This window comes from Parus major, chromosome 13 (genome assembly GCF_001522545.3).
Source record: "Parus major isolate Abel chromosome 13, Parus_major1.1, whole genome shotgun sequence".
In the NCBI taxonomy this organism is placed as follows: Eukaryota; Metazoa; Chordata; class Aves; order Passeriformes; family Paridae; genus Parus; species Parus major.
In genome coordinates this window covers 8,493,454-8,511,987 of record NC_031782.1, presented here as the reverse complement: position 1 = coordinate 8,511,987, position 18,534 = coordinate 8,493,454, and the positions used below count along the sequence as shown (strand labels likewise).

At 41.4% G+C, this 18,534-nt stretch overlaps 2 protein-coding genes across 2 annotated transcripts in view; both read right to left on the bottom strand.

The window, feature by feature from the left end:
• TRPC7 (transient receptor potential cation channel subfamily C member 7) overlaps positions 1 to 5,350 on the bottom strand; it is a 64,106-nt gene extending 58,756 nt beyond the window's left edge. Inside the window, 1 exon segment of the mRNA XM_033517768.1 lies at positions 4,580 to 5,350. Within this exon segment, the coding sequence (XP_033373659.1) occupies positions 4,580 to 5,332 (753 nt within the window). The 5' untranslated portion in view covers positions 5,333 to 5,350.
• Positions 5,351 to 12,881: 7,531 nt separating this feature from the next.
• On the bottom strand, positions 12,882 to 14,733 carry LOC117245123 (mucin-1-like). The gene is made up of 2 exons (XM_033517777.1): positions 14,729 to 14,733; positions 12,882 to 13,763 (listed from the first exon to the last, which is right to left on the bottom strand). The coding sequence occupies exons 1-2, from the start codon at positions 14,731 to 14,733 to the stop codon at positions 12,896 to 12,898; spliced, it is 873 nt and encodes a 290-aa protein (XP_033373668.1). The 3' UTR covers positions 12,882 to 12,895.
• Between the last annotated feature and the right edge of the window lie 3,801 nt (positions 14,734 to 18,534).

The window sequence follows — 18,534 nt, the reverse complement described above, 5'->3', positions numbered from 1 at the left end:
GAGATCTTTCCTAAGCCTCCTTTGCAAGTCTCTAATTTGATTTGACTGGATTGCTAAATGGAATGATTTGCCTGATTTACTTCATCACAAGGATGCTTCCTGACATACACAAGCATGTGGTCTAATTTGAGAGCATGCAAGGCTGTAAAACAGTCCTGGCTGTGGAGTGGGATCTCACCAGAAAAAGGAGTACACAGTCACTGCCTCAGGAAAAGTAAACACAACTATTATTCTGGGTTTCACTCAGTTTCCACAATGTGGATAGTTATATTAAGCTGATGCTGCTATTAAAGACAGCTGCAAAGGCATTTCCTGCAGGCTGTTTGCTAGAAATTCAATCTCCTAAGGCTTTTGATGGACATATAAAAATTCTTCTGTTGACTCTGCTTTTAATATTTGAGTATTAGAAATGAGTCACCTGGCTGTGAACAGCTGGTAACTGTGCATCATCTGCATATGCTTTCACACCAAGCTGCCATGAGGGAGATGGATTTCTCTGGACAGAGAGGAGAGCAATTCTCATCAGCCTGGCCCAGGGGTGATCACTGGATCAGACAGACAAATCCTGGCCATGTTATTCATGCTGCAAGTGACATCAGACTAATTGATATGAGAAAAACAAACAGGATCCTCCTGTAGGTGGCAGAAAGATTATTTGCTTTATGACTGAGGTCCAATACCTGCAAGCTTTTAAAGAAATTGGAAAGTACAGATGGGTTTTTTGAGTAAAAAAGGGAGAATGAGATGGGAGAATTCTTCCTGTGTGGAGTAGAGGGATCCTAGCTCTGCTAGGTTGACAAGAAATGCTTTTTCCCTCAAAACAGCTTCACATACTAATCATTAACCTAATGTCTGTTTTCACCCTTTGTGGAAAACTGGCAAAGCATAGTAACTTTGTCCTATATTTCTGTTTTAATTGTACTTTTTATTTGTAATTGCTGTGTCCCTCAGTTTCCTACTCAGTTTTCCCTACACTCTGCAGAAGCATGATCACTTGGAACCTTCAATCCACACAGGATCCTCTCTTTGTGCTTCCAAGGGCAGCCCATCCACTGGGCTAAATGAGCCCCCAGTCTGCACTGCCTTTGCTCCAGTTGGTGTTGGTTTGGTTTTTTAAAACACAAAATTAAAACTGGAAGAAGAGAGGAAGTTATGAATTGGTTCTTGATTCTGAGCTTTCAAGTGGGATTACAAAAATGGTAAAGCAATTAATTAAGGTTATCTTTTTTCAGCTCGGGCTGCCTCCACTACAGGAGAATATCATTGCATAAAGACCTGCAAACATACACAGGGACTCTGAAGTTTACTTCTCTTTTCTGAAATCCATCTCTTAGGGGTTTCCCACCCACCCCATTTCTACATGAATTTTCAGAGAAACAACTGGTTCCATATTTTCCATTTTACTTTGGGGAAGGACCTTTATTTATTTCTAGACTAATAGACTACATATTTCATGGCATTTTTTTTTTCTACAATTAATAAGAAAACTTTATTTTTGGCAACATTTTGCAAAGCCGTTTCATCTGATTTGCAGCACATTATTGAATCTCAGCAATTTAGGGGGATAAAAAGTCTATTCAGCTTCTACCACAATAAAAGCCAAAAAAAACTGGCCTACCACTGGTAACACAAGTTTTCTTCTTTAAAGTGACCCATGTGGCTGTTTTGTTTCACATTTCTCTACACAAAGAGAAAAAATTGCTTAAAAAATTTCATGTTCTCTAAAAAAATAGCGCATGTATTGGCTTCTCAATTTTGATGTGCTGAAAGGTGCTATTGCATAAGAGATTTGGGGCAGCAAGCAGCAGGCAAGAGGCACTGCATTTATATTTTAATTAGCTCATGCTAGCAGTTTTTTCAGAGGTTACTAAATTATTATTTGTCCACCTACATTATTAAAATTTTCAAGGACTCTTTGTACCTCCTGAAAACTGCATTTCTGCAATTGCACATAATTTTTAAATAATGTTCTTAAATAATCCCAAATGATAATTTTATAAATCTGTTGAATGCCAATTTAATTATAGAACTTTAGGAATCAAACAAATGAAGATTCTGGAAAAGTACTATTTTAGTCACAAAAAAAACTCTCTAGAACTTGTCTAATTTCAAAAATTTTCTTCATTTTTGGGCCTCTTAAATACATTTTCAGCAATTGTGTTCTTTCCTCAAATCCTTAAATTGTCATGTTCTGTGAAAAACCCCCCACTGTTTTATTAATACCCTATTTCACATCACACTGATTATGTTAATAAGAATAAATATTTTTACATAAATACATATCTCTGGGGGTTTTTCTGTTACAGTGAGAATACATTAGAATCTTGAGAAATTTCTTATTTCTGGATGAATTAATATACTTCAAGAATGTGAAATCTTTGAAGCAAACTAATGGTATGGGTGGGTACTCCACAACATATATGGATGTGTGCTGCACAGGCCCTTCCAATAACACAATGAACTTGAGAAACCTGGAAATGCAGTCATTTGGCAAATGGTTTCTAATGTTTTGGGTTTTTTCCTGCTATTGATTTATCCCCATCCATTTGCCAGAGCAGAGCTATAGCCACCATGAAACTCTTCAACATTTGATTGTTGGTTTGCTCCTGGAAGATTCCTGTAGCTGCCAGTGCCAGTTTAGATCCTGCTGGCAGCTCCAGGAGTAAAAGGACAGATTCTGGTAGAAATATATTTACTCTTCTGTAGCAAGACACTTATCAGGACTGACAGGCATGCAATGCTGAGGCTGCTCACACTCCCCTCAACATACAGCTTTCTGTGAAAAGAAGCTGGAGCATTAATGAGATATTAATGTTGTTAAGTGTGGCATGAGCCTCTAGTGCTTTCACACTGGAGCAGCCCTCACTCAGTCAGATTCACTGAGCCCACAGAGGTTGCTTCAGTCAGACTGAATGAAAATAAAACTTCCCCTTCAAATTATTGTGTTCTTGCAGTCTGATGCACATGAGGGAAAAGAGTTTGCAAAATTTTACCCTGTTTTTATTGCCCAAGTGATCTCAGTGGGAAGTTTTTCCTGTTAGAGTTATTAAATGGTTGCAAAGCCCAAGAATATGTTTTCTTCTTACTTTTAAATTGGAGAGCATAGATTCATAGGATCATTCAGGTCAGAAAAGCCCTCTAAGATCCAGCTTTAAACCCAGCATTGCCAAAGACACCACTAAACCATGTCCCCAATGTCCCACAAATCTACACATCCCTTAAATCCCTTCAGAGATGGTGACAGCCACTTCTCTGGGGAACCTCTTCCAGGGCTTCACCCCCTTCTCTGTGAGGAGATTTTTCTCAGTATCCAGCCTTAACCTCCCCTAGCACAACTTGAGGCTGCTCCTCCTGTTGCTTGTTATCTGGGAGAAAAGACTAATTCCCACCTGGCTACAACTCCCCTCAGGGAGCTTTAGGGAGTGAGAAGGTGTCCCCTGAATCTCCTTTCTCAAGGCTCAGCCCCTCCATCTCCTTCAGGTGCTCCTCATCAAACTTCTGTTCCAGATCCATCCCCACCTCCCTTGCTCTTCTCTGGACCTGCCCTAGAACCTCAATGACTTTCTTGGAGTGAGGGGCTCAAAACTGAACCTGGGATTCAAGGTGGCCTCACCAGTGCCTGGTGCAGGGGGATGATCTCCCTAGTCCTTTGCAGGATTGAGCTACAAATCCTGAAACAGATGTTTTAACACATGAATAATTTTCTAAATTAAAACAATGGATTCCTGGTGAGCATCCTATCCCAGTGCACTCACAATGTGGACTTTATTACCCCACAGTCTGACCATGGTTGTAGCTGCACAATAGCCATAAGTCAGAAAAAAGTCTTATGATGATGGCTGAGCCACTGAAAATGAGGGGTTCAGTGATGAATTTATATTAGAAAGGGAGAAAATGCTCTTTATGTCATGTAAATGACTTAGAGAAATACTGCAAATGGCATTGGACATTTACAAAGTCATTATGATAATGGAAATCTCAAATAACTTTAAGAGTTCCACAAGCTTTACTCTTACATTTGGCATGATGATAAACTTCATAAGAATTTATTGATTGTTTCTCTTTTCCTTTTTCATGAACTTCATCATCTATGGATGCAACACCAAACCATTAAGATGCAATGCAGTTTAAATTATTTTACAGAGGACCAAAAATTCTTGATTTATACCTTTCATCATTGTAGCAGAACTAGATGTACTGGATTCTTAAAGCAGTCTCTAGAACTCTGCCTCTAAAATAGATTGCTCAATGCAAAGACTTACCTTTCTTACAACAAATGAGTCTCCATTTTTTGAATAATCTAATTTTTATTCCTGCTGCAAACTAGAGATTCTAAGCAATCACAGTGTGCAACACAGAAACTTAAGCTTCTGCTGTAATACACAATGCTCAGTTCCAAGCATTTATTAACTGGAGGATGACAGTGATCTGAATCTACGCATAGCTAACACATCTGGCAGTTTCTCTGCCAATCTTACTCCCCCACCCCTCAAACAGCAACCCAAAATTTGATCAAACATGTAAATTACACAATAGCCTGAACACTCAGCCCAAGGAAAAAGGCACAGTGGTGAGTTACCTTAAATTCAGTTTCAATGTTGGCTAGCCTGGCCAATTCATTGCTAAGCTCTAGAGCAGTAAGGACAGGGTCTTCACTGGACAGAGACAAATAAGCAGCACTGGCTAATCCTTTGTAGGCATTCATTCTTGAGCGAGAATGGCTAAAGGAGTCTTTCCTCTGCTTTTCCATACATTCATTGCACTTGCAAAAATAGTCATGTGGCCTTTCAATCCGTGCGCCTTTTAGGAGTAAGATATGAACAATTTCATACTCCTGGCAGTGGGCAGCAAGTATGATGGGGGTAATGTCATGGGAGAACCGAGTTCCATCTTCATCGTAAGCGTAAAAATCATCATCCCTCAGTTCCTGCTCCAGAGGGCTGAGTGTGAGGCGCTGTCCTTGTGCGAAGGCTGGGTGGTTCAGTATTGCTTCTACAATGCGCACGTATCCTTTACTGATGGCCAACAAAAGCGCGTCCCCGACTCGAGCAAGGTTCTCCTTCTTGAGGAGCAGCTCTGTCACTTCCAGGTGCTCATTCCCTACTGCCAACTGGAGGGCGTTTTGTCCCATGTAATCGACACAATTGAAGTTCAAGGTTTTGGATTCCTCCAGCATTTTTCGCACGACGGGAATGTTGCCATATTCTGCAGAGTCGAGGAAATGTTCCTCCTCTGCGGTGAGGCTGGTGCCTTTCTCGTTAAACATGTAGGCAGGGCCGCGGATGGCCTGGCGCCGGCCCTTCTCCCGAAGGGTCGCGTGCCTCCTATGCATGTCTTTAGAATTGCTGTGTCTCAACCTGCAGGAAACCAGAAAGGGACCTTGGTTATATCCCAGCAGAGTCATCATTGAGCAGAACTTGAAATAAAGGTGGAAATACGTCATCATGACCAGATCTGGCTGGCTTTTTGTGGCGTGAGCCAGTTACTCTACATCATTAAGGACACACATGGAATAGAGATCAGCTTCCAAACAAAAGTTCTCCTGTGATCTGTCCACCCCTCCTGATTGCAACAAGGATGCTCAGCATATTCTTGATGAATAGAGAAAGAAATGCACATACATATAATTTTCCATTTGTACTGTTTAGAACATCATTACATCGTACTTAGGATTAATATACACATCACAAGAAAATATGTCTCTGAACTACTCTTCTTGAATTTGGCCTTGAGGGCACAAGCCCTAAAGAAAGTTCACAGCACTCTCCCTTGTCACTAAACCCTAGATCAGGCCAATGAACTATGTTCCATAGAGTTAAAACCCATGTTTCTAATTTTAAATGCATGGTAACAAGGATAATTATATTGCATATTCTGCTCAGATTCAGCTGATACAAGCAAACCATCTATTAATTTCCAGTTTTTTTCTTCAAGGTACATAATACCATTTTTCTGTTTCCTGATCTAGAGCAGTATAATAATGAATTTCCTTATTTCTTGCTGAAATACAGCTGGCCACTACTCCAAATACAAGTACCTAAATCCAGGGGAGATTCTAGAAAAACACAGGAATAACTCCTGATATAGTGTCACATCAGTCCCCAGTAAGCACCTAAGAGAGCTACTGCAGAAAGACAAGACACAGGTCTCTCACCATGAACAGAGGGCAGGAAAAAAAGGGTTATTCCCCACTGATTGTGTGGCTGAAATGCCCTTCACTTGGAGCTGGTGAGATGAAGACAAACTATTCTTATTCCACCTTCTCTGGAAGTCCCAAAGAAAGCTATGCTATGTGCACTTGGTCTCATGGGTGAGAAAATGCACTGTTGTATGAAATAAATGGAAATCCTAAATATATCTGTGCCTTTAAAACGTTCATGTTTTGCATTCAGAGCTGTCTCAATGCTGCTCTTTTTAAAAAAATTTATTGCAGCAGCATTTCAACACATTCATAATGCCTTTTAGAGTCTAAGCATCTGGAGTAAATTGCCATCCAAAGCCCACAGAATGTGCAGCCTGAGTAAAAAGGTAAAAACAACACCTCTCACAGACTGCATTTGCACTCAGCCCAATTGCAAGTCCTAAATCATTTGGGTAAAATCTTCAAGAGCCTCTGAGCTGCAGTGGGCAGATGTAACAAATAAGCAGGTGTTAATGCTCAGCAGGTGGCAAAGGTTCATTCCTCCACACTCCATCTGTTCTCCAAGTCGGTTATGACCTTCAGTCAATGAAAAGTTCATGTGATGCTCTGAAAAAATACTACAGAAGTTGGAAAGGGCTGCAGTGAGTGACGAGAGGGAACTGTGCCAGGAGACAAAGAGGAATAGGTACATTGCCTTCAAGAATAGGTAACAAAGGAGTAAAGGGACCAGCAAGAACCTGGTAAAACACAGGGTTATCAGAAACCCAAAATTCCTAAAGATCCAGGACACCAACATTCTCAAGGTAGCTGTTCTTAGGGAACTAACATATATGTATGTATCTATCATTTTAATTCATCATTTTTGTGTTGATCTGGACTGAAGAGTTTCAAATATTACAGCATTTTTTAAGAGTTACATTAAAATTTAAACTAATTCTAAGAAATTAATTTTGTGACCACAAAAGGTTGCAAGAGAGGTTCATAATCAAGAACTTCTCCCCCTAAGCTTTGATGTATCACTGTAACAACTTTATAAAAGCTAGTAGGAACTGAACATATCATCTCAGGCTCCACTGAGAGATAAAGTGCTGTATGAGTCTTAAAACTATTTCCTTCCAGCATGGTTTGAAGTTGAAGAAGCACACAGAGATGAGGGATACAAGAATAATGAAGGAAATATGGTTAAGTGAATTAATTCCCTAGACTGCATGAAGTTTATTATAAGAGAAAACAATAACAGCTAAATAAATAAAGTATGCAATTAACATATTTGACAGGGATATGGAGTTCTCTAAAGCCAAAAAATGCCTGAGGTAAAATTGGGTGGCCTTTGAAGTCAACATTATGTTTCATTGATTTCAGTGGAGCCCAAATTTTGGAAACATATTTGCATACACACTTATCTTTTCCTCAGCAATTGGCTTTCATCTCAGAAGCAGTTCCAGTGAGGCCAGAATGAGGACATGTGGTTAAAATGAGGTGTTTAACCATATGTACAAATGCTTTTCTAAACTGGAGCTCCTGTCCTTAGCTATTCAGGACAGTGCTTACATTTTAAATATGTAGTGAAACCTTGCTGAGTTCAAGCAAGGACTACACATGCAAATAAACACTTCTGAACTGTGATTTGGTTAAGTGGACAGTTATAGAACCAGAAAGCACTTAAAATTTTTAAGATTTGTGAGTTCCTGAGGGTTGTATTAAATCTCTTAAAATGTTAAGCAACTTTTAAGGGATGAGCTGGTGATGACTTAAGCCATCATTGCTGGGATCAAGTGGAAACCAGTCCAGTTCAGGTAGGTGCTCAGTAATCACCCATGAGTGCAGCAGGATTGCACATATTTTAAGAAGTTAATTTTATTAGCTGCTTCAAGCTGGAGGAATTCTATTGGGCTTTTTTGATATTCAAAACCCATGTATGGTAAGACATTTGGCAACGTTATATTTTTGTTATATTTAAGTATCAGTACTGGAAACAACTCAGAAATATCTATAATTTCCAGCAATGAGGAATATATTAGATATCTTTCCTGATGTAGAAGTACAGTTCTTGATACTTTACTTTTTTTCTCTTCGAAAAACTTTTCTCTTTGGGTATGTTATTACCTCTAAAGTACAACCCTAATAGTGGGACAGATAAACTTATAATCACACCCAAAGTAAACATAAACCCACACAAAATATTTCTGTTGGCCTAGTTAAGGTTTTTGCCTGAAAAAGAGGTTAGAGATTGGCCTAGAGCTAATTCACACCTGTTTGTTGTATATGTAATAACCTGCCAGAAAAAAAGGACCTTCATTTCACTTTCTTCAATTCAGAGAGAACACTGGTTTCATACACAGTTTCTAACAGCAGAAATTGCATCAGAAAAGGAGGAAACAGGAAAGAACACCTGCTCTTCAAAGAGATAATGACTATCCAATATTTATCTTGGCAATAATTGTTCTGCAGGGATGTCCCTACAGCACAGAGCTGATCTCCACTCCCTGCAGGTAAGGGCAAGAGCACCATCATTCAGAGGGCTTCACCTCAGATGAATTATTACCCCCACCTCTTGTGCATAGGAAGAGAAGACCAATATCTCACCTACCACACTTTATCATCTTTATAGAGAAGTAGAGATGAATAAAAAATTACACTTTTAACTTTAAATAATTTCATTAGACATGCTCAGCTGCCAGATCCCCTTCTGAAAATAAAAGGTATAATTATGCTTGACCTGAGCACTGAATCATGACAAGAGGAGCAGCAGTGCAAAGAGCAATGTGTGCAGTAGCTGAAGCTCTTGAAGCTGAACCCTACTGCAGTGTCACGACTGTACTTGACACCTTGTTCTATTCTGCTTTTCAGATACATGCAGGCAGATTTAGAACTAATCATATTTATTGAGTGTGTGTAATCTGCTTGCTTAATAAAAGTAATTGTGACTTGATTGCATTTATCTTACCATTTTTCTTCAAAGGTGCTTTGGATTGAAATGACTCTGTATTTGCATACTTTACTGAGACAGCTAGCGACCAAACTCATCAGGCACTGCAGTTAAATACTGTGTTTTTCTAGGAAAGGATGCCAATGCATGCAGTGCTCTTGGAAACAAAATGGTCCAGAAAAAGAAAATTAAAAATTTCAGGGCCTGGGTACTGCTTGCAGCAAAGCAAATCCAGCTTTTCATGGCTGAGGGAGCCACAAGATGTCTGGACTCCTGTGGGGAGTGGAGAAGAATAGCTCTTTCTGAAAGGTGATTTAGCTCATAACAAATCTTCCTCTGGGAGCATTTCAGTTTCTAATTAAAGTGACTAAGAGCAGCTCCTTGCAATTGGCTCTGTCGGTGCTGAGACAATCAATGTCTGAGTGGGGAAGATGGCATAACATGAGATTTCTTCTTAATGTGGTGGCATTAGAAACACACTGAAGCTGAAACTCTCTTTTTTTTTTTTTTTGGCAACCACACTCTCTTAACTGGTCTGAGTGCCTGCATGTAGGACAGAGTGAACATAAGAAAGCAGTAGAGCTGCTTCACATCGAGCTTATTGCAAAAAATGGTCTCTCCTTGACCTTCCTTTCCACAGTGCTCCAGACTCTGCCATTCAAGACTTTGTGCTGCCTCTCTAGTTCCACACAAAAACCTATGGAAGGGCAGGGCTACCACCTGGAGCGAGGGCTTGGAGAAAATGTTCAAAGACCCAAGTGCCTTAAAAGTCTGATTTGCAGTTTTTACACATAGTTTTGAAGCAGAACTTTAGAAGTGTGTAGGAGAGGCTGAATAGTACCTGCTTGAGTTCTTAAAGCATCTGAAGTCTATAAAAGGTATTGAAATCAATAGGTATTAGGAACTGCAGCAATTCTGGAATTCTCAGGTAATATCAACCTTTACTTGTCTTTAAGCCTGAATGAGCAGGACATTTACAAAGGTATCTTTAGGAACATATGGTCTCTGACTACATTTTGGGTTTGCTTTCACTGAGTGGGGAGAGGTGGGCAGGAGTCTCCCTGCACCCTTGCAATGTCCCCCTTTGTCCAGAAGCTACAGAAGAGTTTTAGATATGTAACCATTACTATAGCTCTGTGGAGATCTAAAGGCTCTATAAGCACCCATCAGAGCAGGCTTTGATGAGACATTGACTCTGCCTTGTTGAAAAGAAAATTTCACTTTCTGAAAGCCATTTTGAAAGCTCTGCCCTCAGTTCCTGCAGAGCCTCAGAAACTGTCAAATTGACACTTTACTTATTATTTTTCTTTCTACTTACATCAATACTTCTAAAAAGAATCAGGACACATAAAGGCTGCAGACTCCCTGAGGCCTCTTTGGAATTGACACAGCTCTTATATATCAAAGGACCATTTTTCTCTGTTAACCCTTGGTTCCACACAGAAAGCCTGGCCAGCCAAGACATGCTATAAACATGAACAAAACAGAAGGAAATTGGGTTCTAAAAGCAAACACAAACTGATATAGAAATCAATCCATTTCAAAGAATAATTCAAATTGTTCAGAGTAAAAATAGTAGGATGTTCAATATTTTAATTAAAACTTGTAATTTATTTTGAAGTATACCCCATACTTCAGGCAAGGACCACAGACTGAACACAGCTGCATACATTTATTATCCTATATACAATAGGCTGCTCTGGCATTCCAAATGCTGCACAGGCTTGTATTGCCAGAGTCCTCTGATACCCCCTTTTTCTCCAATATCTTAATCAGTCTTCTAAGTCTTGCCTTAAGTCAAGGTTTTTTTCCTGTAAGACAAGACTTTTAAGTATCCTTTTCCACATATTGCTGATTTACTATGTAAACAGACTCAGTATAATTTGGGATGGCTGCCTTGATTGACAGTAGCTTATTTCAGAAGTTTTCTATGCTTTGAAAAGCTGAAGTGCCACTTCATTTATTCTTGGATTGTGACCAATATTGAAAACCCCAGTTCAATACTGTCAACAATGTGGTCATTCTTCTACGTGAAAAGTTGAGTACATGTCTAGGATGTATTATTAGATATTTTATTAATAGATTTTTAGATGTAATTTTAGATTTAAATTTAGATGTAGAAATTTTTAGCCTATGCAGGCAGATATCCATTCATTTGCAGAGTAGCCCTACAAACCAGGTGCAGGAAGTAATATCCCCTCCCCATCATTCCCACTGCTCATACAGATAAAGGAAAAATTTGGAAAGAGGTCTCTCTCCTTGTGGAATTACAGGAGCAGTCAGCAAAGCCACACCTTTTCAAATCTTTTCAGGAAATGGCAGCATGAGAATGTTTAGGAAGACAAACCAGGCCTCTGGTGCCAATAAAAACTGCTGATCAATGACACACAAACACTTTTAACATCCTCATGACATGAAGCATAAGGTCTGAGGACAATGGACTACAAACATTAAGGACAGACCACCAAATCTAACAGCATCTACATTTTCAAATCTTCCTGGGTCTCCATTAGAAAGAAGGCAGCTCTGTCTTGTGATTTGAAAAAAGAAAGGAAATGGAATTTGGCTTTCTACCAGCTATCTTGCAGAAAAAAACCAAAACCCCCATCCACTGCTTTTCAGCTGTCTCATCCTCCTCTTTCTTATAAATTAATCATCAGCATTTTCTTTCCCATCCCATAGAAATGTCATGCACCAATACAAGACTTTTACAGCAGGAGAGACTGACAAAAAGAACCTTTGTTCTTTTATTTGAATTCTTCTTGTGTTATAAAATAATTACTAGGTTACATTACCCCCCCCTTCCTTCCTTCCTTGTTTCCCCTTAATCTCTGGTTGTGAAGTTGGCTAATTATCACAAATTTATCACAAAACACATGAGATAGATGTACCAAAATAAAGGCTATTTTTACATTCTCTCCCATTGTTCATTCATTAATATGTTTGACCACCAAATGAACTGTCACAAGAAGAAGAGTTCTACTTTTATTTTTTAATCTGGCTTTAGGATCTAGGAATAGTTCATCCTCACTGTTGAAGTGCTTCAAAACTCAGGCTTGTATCATGCTAGAGAACACAACAGAGAAATACCTGTTCATTCATAAATTTTTACTAGTGATGAGAGCAATGAAAAATCTCAAATTATTCAAGCAGGGGGCAGTGTAACGCTGATTTTCAACAAGCAGTTCTATTAAAAAGAGAAAGGAAAGCTTTGAAAAGAACTAGTAATCCCTGTTCTGGCTGTATTTCATTTTCCCCTATTGATACACCCTTTTCAATGCTCACTTCATATATTATCGGTTATCTCAAGACAGGAAACAACGTGGAGAGGAGTTCTGACAAGCACTAGACCTTGCAAGCTGCAAGAGGTGTACACAGTGTGTCGTCCCCCCTCTCCCTTTTTTTAAAAAACTTTTGGTTTTTTTTCTAATTTCGCCTTGCCTACACTGTTTTCACGAAAAACAAACCCTTAAACATTTCACCCAGCTGCAAAAGAAGACAACAGTATGGCTCCAAACCATGTGGCTGGTAACAAACAACAAGCCCTTTACCTTACACTGAAACCAAGCACAAATTCCAAGGATAAAAAGCCAAACCACTTCCACGCGCAGCCACCCCTCCTCACTCTCACCAGCCCATCCTCAGGCTTGCGGGAGACCGAGCCGCCCCGAGACGTCTGCAACCCCCAAAACTTCCCAATGCCTGAGTAAGGAGAGGCATTAGAGCCAGGGCGCTTCTCAGAGGAGCGGAGAGGAGAAGGGCTCTGGCAGGGGCAGCATCCCCGGGTCAGCATCTTACATGTGCGCGGTGGGGCTGGCTCCGCTTCAGTGCCGGGGTGCGGGGCGGGCGCGGCAGCCCATGGCAGCGGGGCTGGACACCGGGCTGGACACCGGGCAGGACACCGGGCTGGACACCGGGCTGGACACCGGGCTGGACACCGGGCTGGACACCGGGCTGGACACCGGGCTGAACACCGGGCTGGACCCCGGGCTGGACACCGGGCTGGACACCGGGCAGGACACCGGGCTGGACACCGGGCTGGACACCGGGCTGGACACGGCGCTGGACACCGGGCTGGACACTGCGCTGGCCTCGGGGCTAGACACGGCGCTGGCCCCGGTGCTGGATGCTCTCGGAGCTCCGGACGGGCTCTGGCCCCGGTGCTGGATGCTCTCGGAGCTCCGGACGGGCCGGGATCTGTCCCCGGTGCTGGATGCTCTCAGCGCGGCAGGACGGGCCGGGTTCTGGCCGCGGGGCTGCAGCCGCTGCCGGAGCGGCCGAGGAGGCGTCTCATCCTTATCCCCTCGGAGCTGCTGGGGCACAGCTCCCCGGGAACGCCCGGGATTCGCTTCCTGGAGGAAGAGCCGGCTGCGAGGCTGGCATGAGAGTTGCGATGTCCTCCCCGTCTTCCCTCCCCCTCTTCCCACGCCGCTGTCCTCCCGTAGGTGTGGATTCGATGCTGTTTGGGCGCGCCCCCTTCTCAGCCGGAGGTGGGCGAGTACCCCGGAGCCCTCCCAAGGGCTGCCCCGGAGCAGGCGTGGCGAGAGAACCTTCCCGGGGAGGGCAGGGCTGCCTGCGGGCTGTGGAGCGGGCGGAGGGCTCCGGCGGGGCTTTCCCCTCACATGCCACGCTCCTGCCTCGCCCCGCTGTGCCGCCCCGCTGCTGCCAGAGGCTGGAGCCGCTTCTCCCCATCTGCCATGCCAGGGACAGATTGTTTGATCCCTTACCTACGGGATCGTCTCTTTTAGAAGTAGCGGAGAAGGACTGTGTATATGCGTGTGCTAGGAGTGGAGGGAAAGGGAGAGGGAAACCAACGTGCAAAATAAATTCAATCAATTCCCTCCATTGCGTGGCAGAGGAAAGCTGCCAGAACAATTTCAAGCTGCATCCTGGAGCACTGGGGCATCATTCTGCACCCCATTCTGAATGGTAAGAGTAGGTGTTCTTCCCCCAGTCACCCCCCAGGATGCTCCCACTGCAGTCACACAGGGCTCTCCAAGTCCATGACCTTCCATGTCCTTCCCCACTGATGCAACTCCCCTGCCCACCTGCTTTGCCTCACCTGGATGCAGGGATCCCCACCTAATCATGCCCCCATTGCAGATAATGCCACCTCACCTCACCTCACCTCGCCTGCTGTGTCTCTGGGAGTTAAAGCCTGGAGGAACCCCTGGAGAGATGACGGTGGGAGGCAGTCTGGGGCTCTCCAAACATCACACACGGGAGGATGGCACAGTGATGATTTGACCCAAGTTCTCCTTCTGCCACCCCATCACAGCACTGCATGAAGTGAGAGCACTGATTAGGAGGAGATTTTTCACCATCTTTCAGTCTCAAATCTGTGTAATCAGCAGTGGATGTTATTTGATTGAAACATCTGAGGGCACTGACCATTTTGGCAAGAACCACAGTGAGCTTTGTGTGGCTTCTGCAGTGGCACCAGAAAAGCGTCCCAGATGATGCCTTTCAGAAACCTTTAAAGGTGGCTGATGCAGGATTTTCATCCTGAGAGGTTTTGTCTTGAATAAGGGGGAGAGAATATTAACCTCTAATGATCATGGGCAGCTGCCAGACCTGCAGGACTCACTGCACTCTGTTTTGACACTGTCAGCACCTCCTGCTCTGTAAATGGGGCAAGACCATTGCTTTGGTCTTACCCCATTTAGGGCTTCTTGAAGTTCACTTAGAAATCAATGAGGGTCCGTATTGGCAAACATATGAGAAGGATGTGGATGTTACCAGGCTCATGGGAGAACAGCATTGTGTGGGAAGAGACAACCTGTGCAGATTGGAAAATAAAATGAAAGAAAACAAAAGAAAGACTCCACAACTACATACTCTCTTATGCAGTTGAGATAACTTTGAAATTATATGATGCTGCAAAGACACAAATCTCTGCTTTAGGTAGCAAACACAGCTATAATAATATAAATAAATAGCCATCAGAGTATCTTGGTACTTGTCAGCTATTTTTGCTGGGGTAGTATTTATTTTCTTCCCAGTACATAGTATGAGGCTGTGTTTTGTGTTTGGGCTGGAAAGTGTTGATAATTTGGGGATGTTTTTGTTACTGCTGAGCAGTGCTTGCAGAGTCCAGGCCTTGGCAGCTTCCCACTGTGCTCCCCCAGTGAGGGGGCTGGGTGTGCACAAGAAACTGGGAGGGGGCACAGTCAGGACAGGTGACCCAAGCTACCCAAGGGACATTCCATACCATAAGACATCATTCTCAGCATTTAAGGCTGTGGGAAGAAGGTGGGAGGGGGGAATGTTTGGAGTGGAGTTTGTCTTCCCAAGGGACTGTAATGTAGATGGAGCTCTGCTTCCCTGGCCATGGCTGAGCATGTGAAGTAAGGGTTAAATTCCCTTTTTTGGGGGGGTTTGTTTGTATGTGTGGTTCTTTACCTATTAAACTGTCTTTATCTGCACCCATGAGTTTTATCTCTTTTACCCTCCTGATTCTCTCCCCCATCCCACTGGAGGGGAGTGAATGAGCAGCAATGGGGATAAGTTGTCACCCAGGGTTAAACCATGGCAGTGAAACTCTTTCTCCTTCAGTTTTTCTTTTTCTGCCATTGACTTATCTGTCACCGTAACAAACTAATTAAAAATCAAATGTGTTTATAGGCTTTTACATTAAATGTATTCTTTTATATTTCACTTCTAAGTGAAAGGCTTCTAAGGCTTCTAAGGAATAATTGTAAAACATCAATTTATTCACTTTTTGGGGGTTTTAAGGGGTAGGGAAATGGGAAATAGGGTTAGACAAAACCAGCCTTTTTTTCCATTTCTTGCACAGTTTTGCAGGTAATCTGAAAAATATTAATTTTAGGATTGAGCATGGAATTGATTTGACCAAATATAGGTAGTCTTTCTCCTATATATATATCCTGGAAAATACTGAGGTATGGAATTGATGTACTGCATTTCTGCTCCACATGTCTGTACAGTTGCAATTACATCTGATCCTTTTGTGCTGTAACTTCACTGGAAAACATTCACCATTCCTATTTTTGTGCTCATATCCTTTTCCCCCCTTTATTGAAAAAAAACAAACAAAACCCAGCCATAGGCCCCTAAAGCCCCAGCAATGTCTAGCACTCAGTTATCAGGAGGGCCTTCTTAATAATCTTAATAATCAACAGCTTACCCACTCCATAAATCTGCAGCTGATAAAATACTGACAGCACTCCCAGTTGCAATTAATTGTGCCAGATTAACATGCAAAGCAAAGAAAGTGAGAGGGAAAAAGGGGACTGAGAATGTCTATAGTCTGTTATTATCAATGCACACTGAAAGTGTACCAAGTACTGTTGTAGGTTTCTGGTAAGCCCAGCTTAGAATCAGTGGAAACCCACAGCATCAGAACCGAGAATTCTTACACTTGGTTCTTTTAAAAGGTATTTAGCAGAAGGTTCTGAACTTCTGCAAATTGCCTTTCATCATGATTAGCTTTGCATTTTGCTATTGCAACAGTTTCATATGAAAAGAGTGTGCTGAGAAATCCATTTCTAATATTATACAAAACTCTTCTGACTAAAGTTGTATTGACTAAAAAATCAGAGAAAACTTGTGTGATTTTTCCTGCAAATCATCAAATATTTTCACTTTTGTAGAGTGTACCAAAAATGTTCTTGCCTCACTGGGGGCGAGAACAATTTTCTTATGAAAGAAGCAAGTTGTTATATTTTTCATCTCACCTGTGCCTTTAACTAAAGAAAACACATGGTAATTGTTGCATCCTACAAAACCCAAGCAAGTGCATGTTTCTCTGCAGAATCAAAACCATGGAAACAATTAAACAATTTTAGAAGTCATGGAATTTATAGTTATGTCATGAAATTGAACAAACATTGAGACTTCAAATTTTCTCTCAAGGTTTGTAGTTTTGAAAGTTTTTCAGTTCTTACTGGGCTTGGTATTCTTTATCCTTAAATCTTGTTGTATTCCCAGACATATTGAATGAAGGGAATTGCAACTTCTTAACATATTCATGTTAAACAAAAGTCTACTTTTATTTACTTAAGTCTGGTGTTTCAAGCACTTATATGTGCACACCACAGAAAGGCTGAAGAAAGATTTCTGGGGAGAAAGCTTAAATTAAATGAAAAAAAAAAAGGGTTTAGAAATCATAATATTAAACTTTTTATTGATTTGGGAGTAGTTAATTGCCCAGTTACTCATCAGAGTAATTTCTCCTGTCTCTTAATAATTTCCACCCCTTAATTGCTGTCACAACCAATCAAAACAAGACAAATGGAAGCTCAATGATTTGTTGGAAGAACTTTTGCTTCTGTTGATAAACATTTTGTCATTACCATTGATAAATCATTTTGTCCAGACACTAGTTGTTTAGTCACTGACAAGCTTGGCTTGGTCATTCCTTCAATCACATCCATGTATTAAGCACCAACACTTCAAAACACTTCAGCTGAAATATAAACAATAAAGAAAAAAGCATTAAGGGTATGAACAAGATTGGTAGAATTCATCCCTTTTCCCACCTGTTTTTCACACTGCTCCCTGCTCCCCAGACCTGAAAAAGCAACCAAAGGACCAGGAGGGAAGCAGCAGAGTTCTGCTGAGCTTTTGGAGAAGCCAATGAAGAAAGGAGGGGGAGGAGGAAGGGCTCAAACTCCTCAGTCCTTTTAACTCATTAAAGCATGTTGAATTTTCTTGCAAGCCCACACAACCAGCTGTAGCAACATCCTACCACTAATACTCCTCTAGATATTAGTACATAGGCCTATCTTGCATAATCTTTTAAAATTCAAGAAGATAATTCCAACCTATATGACATGCACTTCTATTTCTGAAATGTTACCCACCTGAACCAGCTCTGACCCAGGGTAGAAGGGCAAAATATTACTTTACATCTTTATATTACTTCCACCATCTCATGAATTTTCCATTCTCCAGAGCTATTGGCTGTGATGACTGGCAGCTTACAAGGGTATCTATGAATAGCAACCCTGTTGGCTGTACAATCTCATCTAATATCCTTCCACATAAAAAAATGAAATAAATGCCAAAGTCTCCTCACATTAGAAAACATAATAAGCAGAATACATTTTTATTACTCACTCTCTGTCTAGCTGTTAACCTTTATATTTGAGACAGTTTTATTCACTTTAGTGCCTTTTTTTCTCTTGGAACTTCTTTTACTGACCTAACTGCTTCAGGACAACTTTACTAAGACTAACAGCAGTCTACCCCAACAATGAAAAAACTGATCATAGAAAAGTGATAACCCTCAGATAAAAGAAGCAGCAGGAGAACAAATGTGATGGATTAATTTAAGATACTAACACTGATATGATTGGTCTGACAAGAACTTATTTCTTTTAACCCATTTTATTTCAAGAACAATTAATATGGTAATCAGATTTGGTGCAATCTTTTCTCATTATAAGGGCATGATACTTAAATATATAAAAAAATTTTTTGTTAATAAATTGGACAGTTA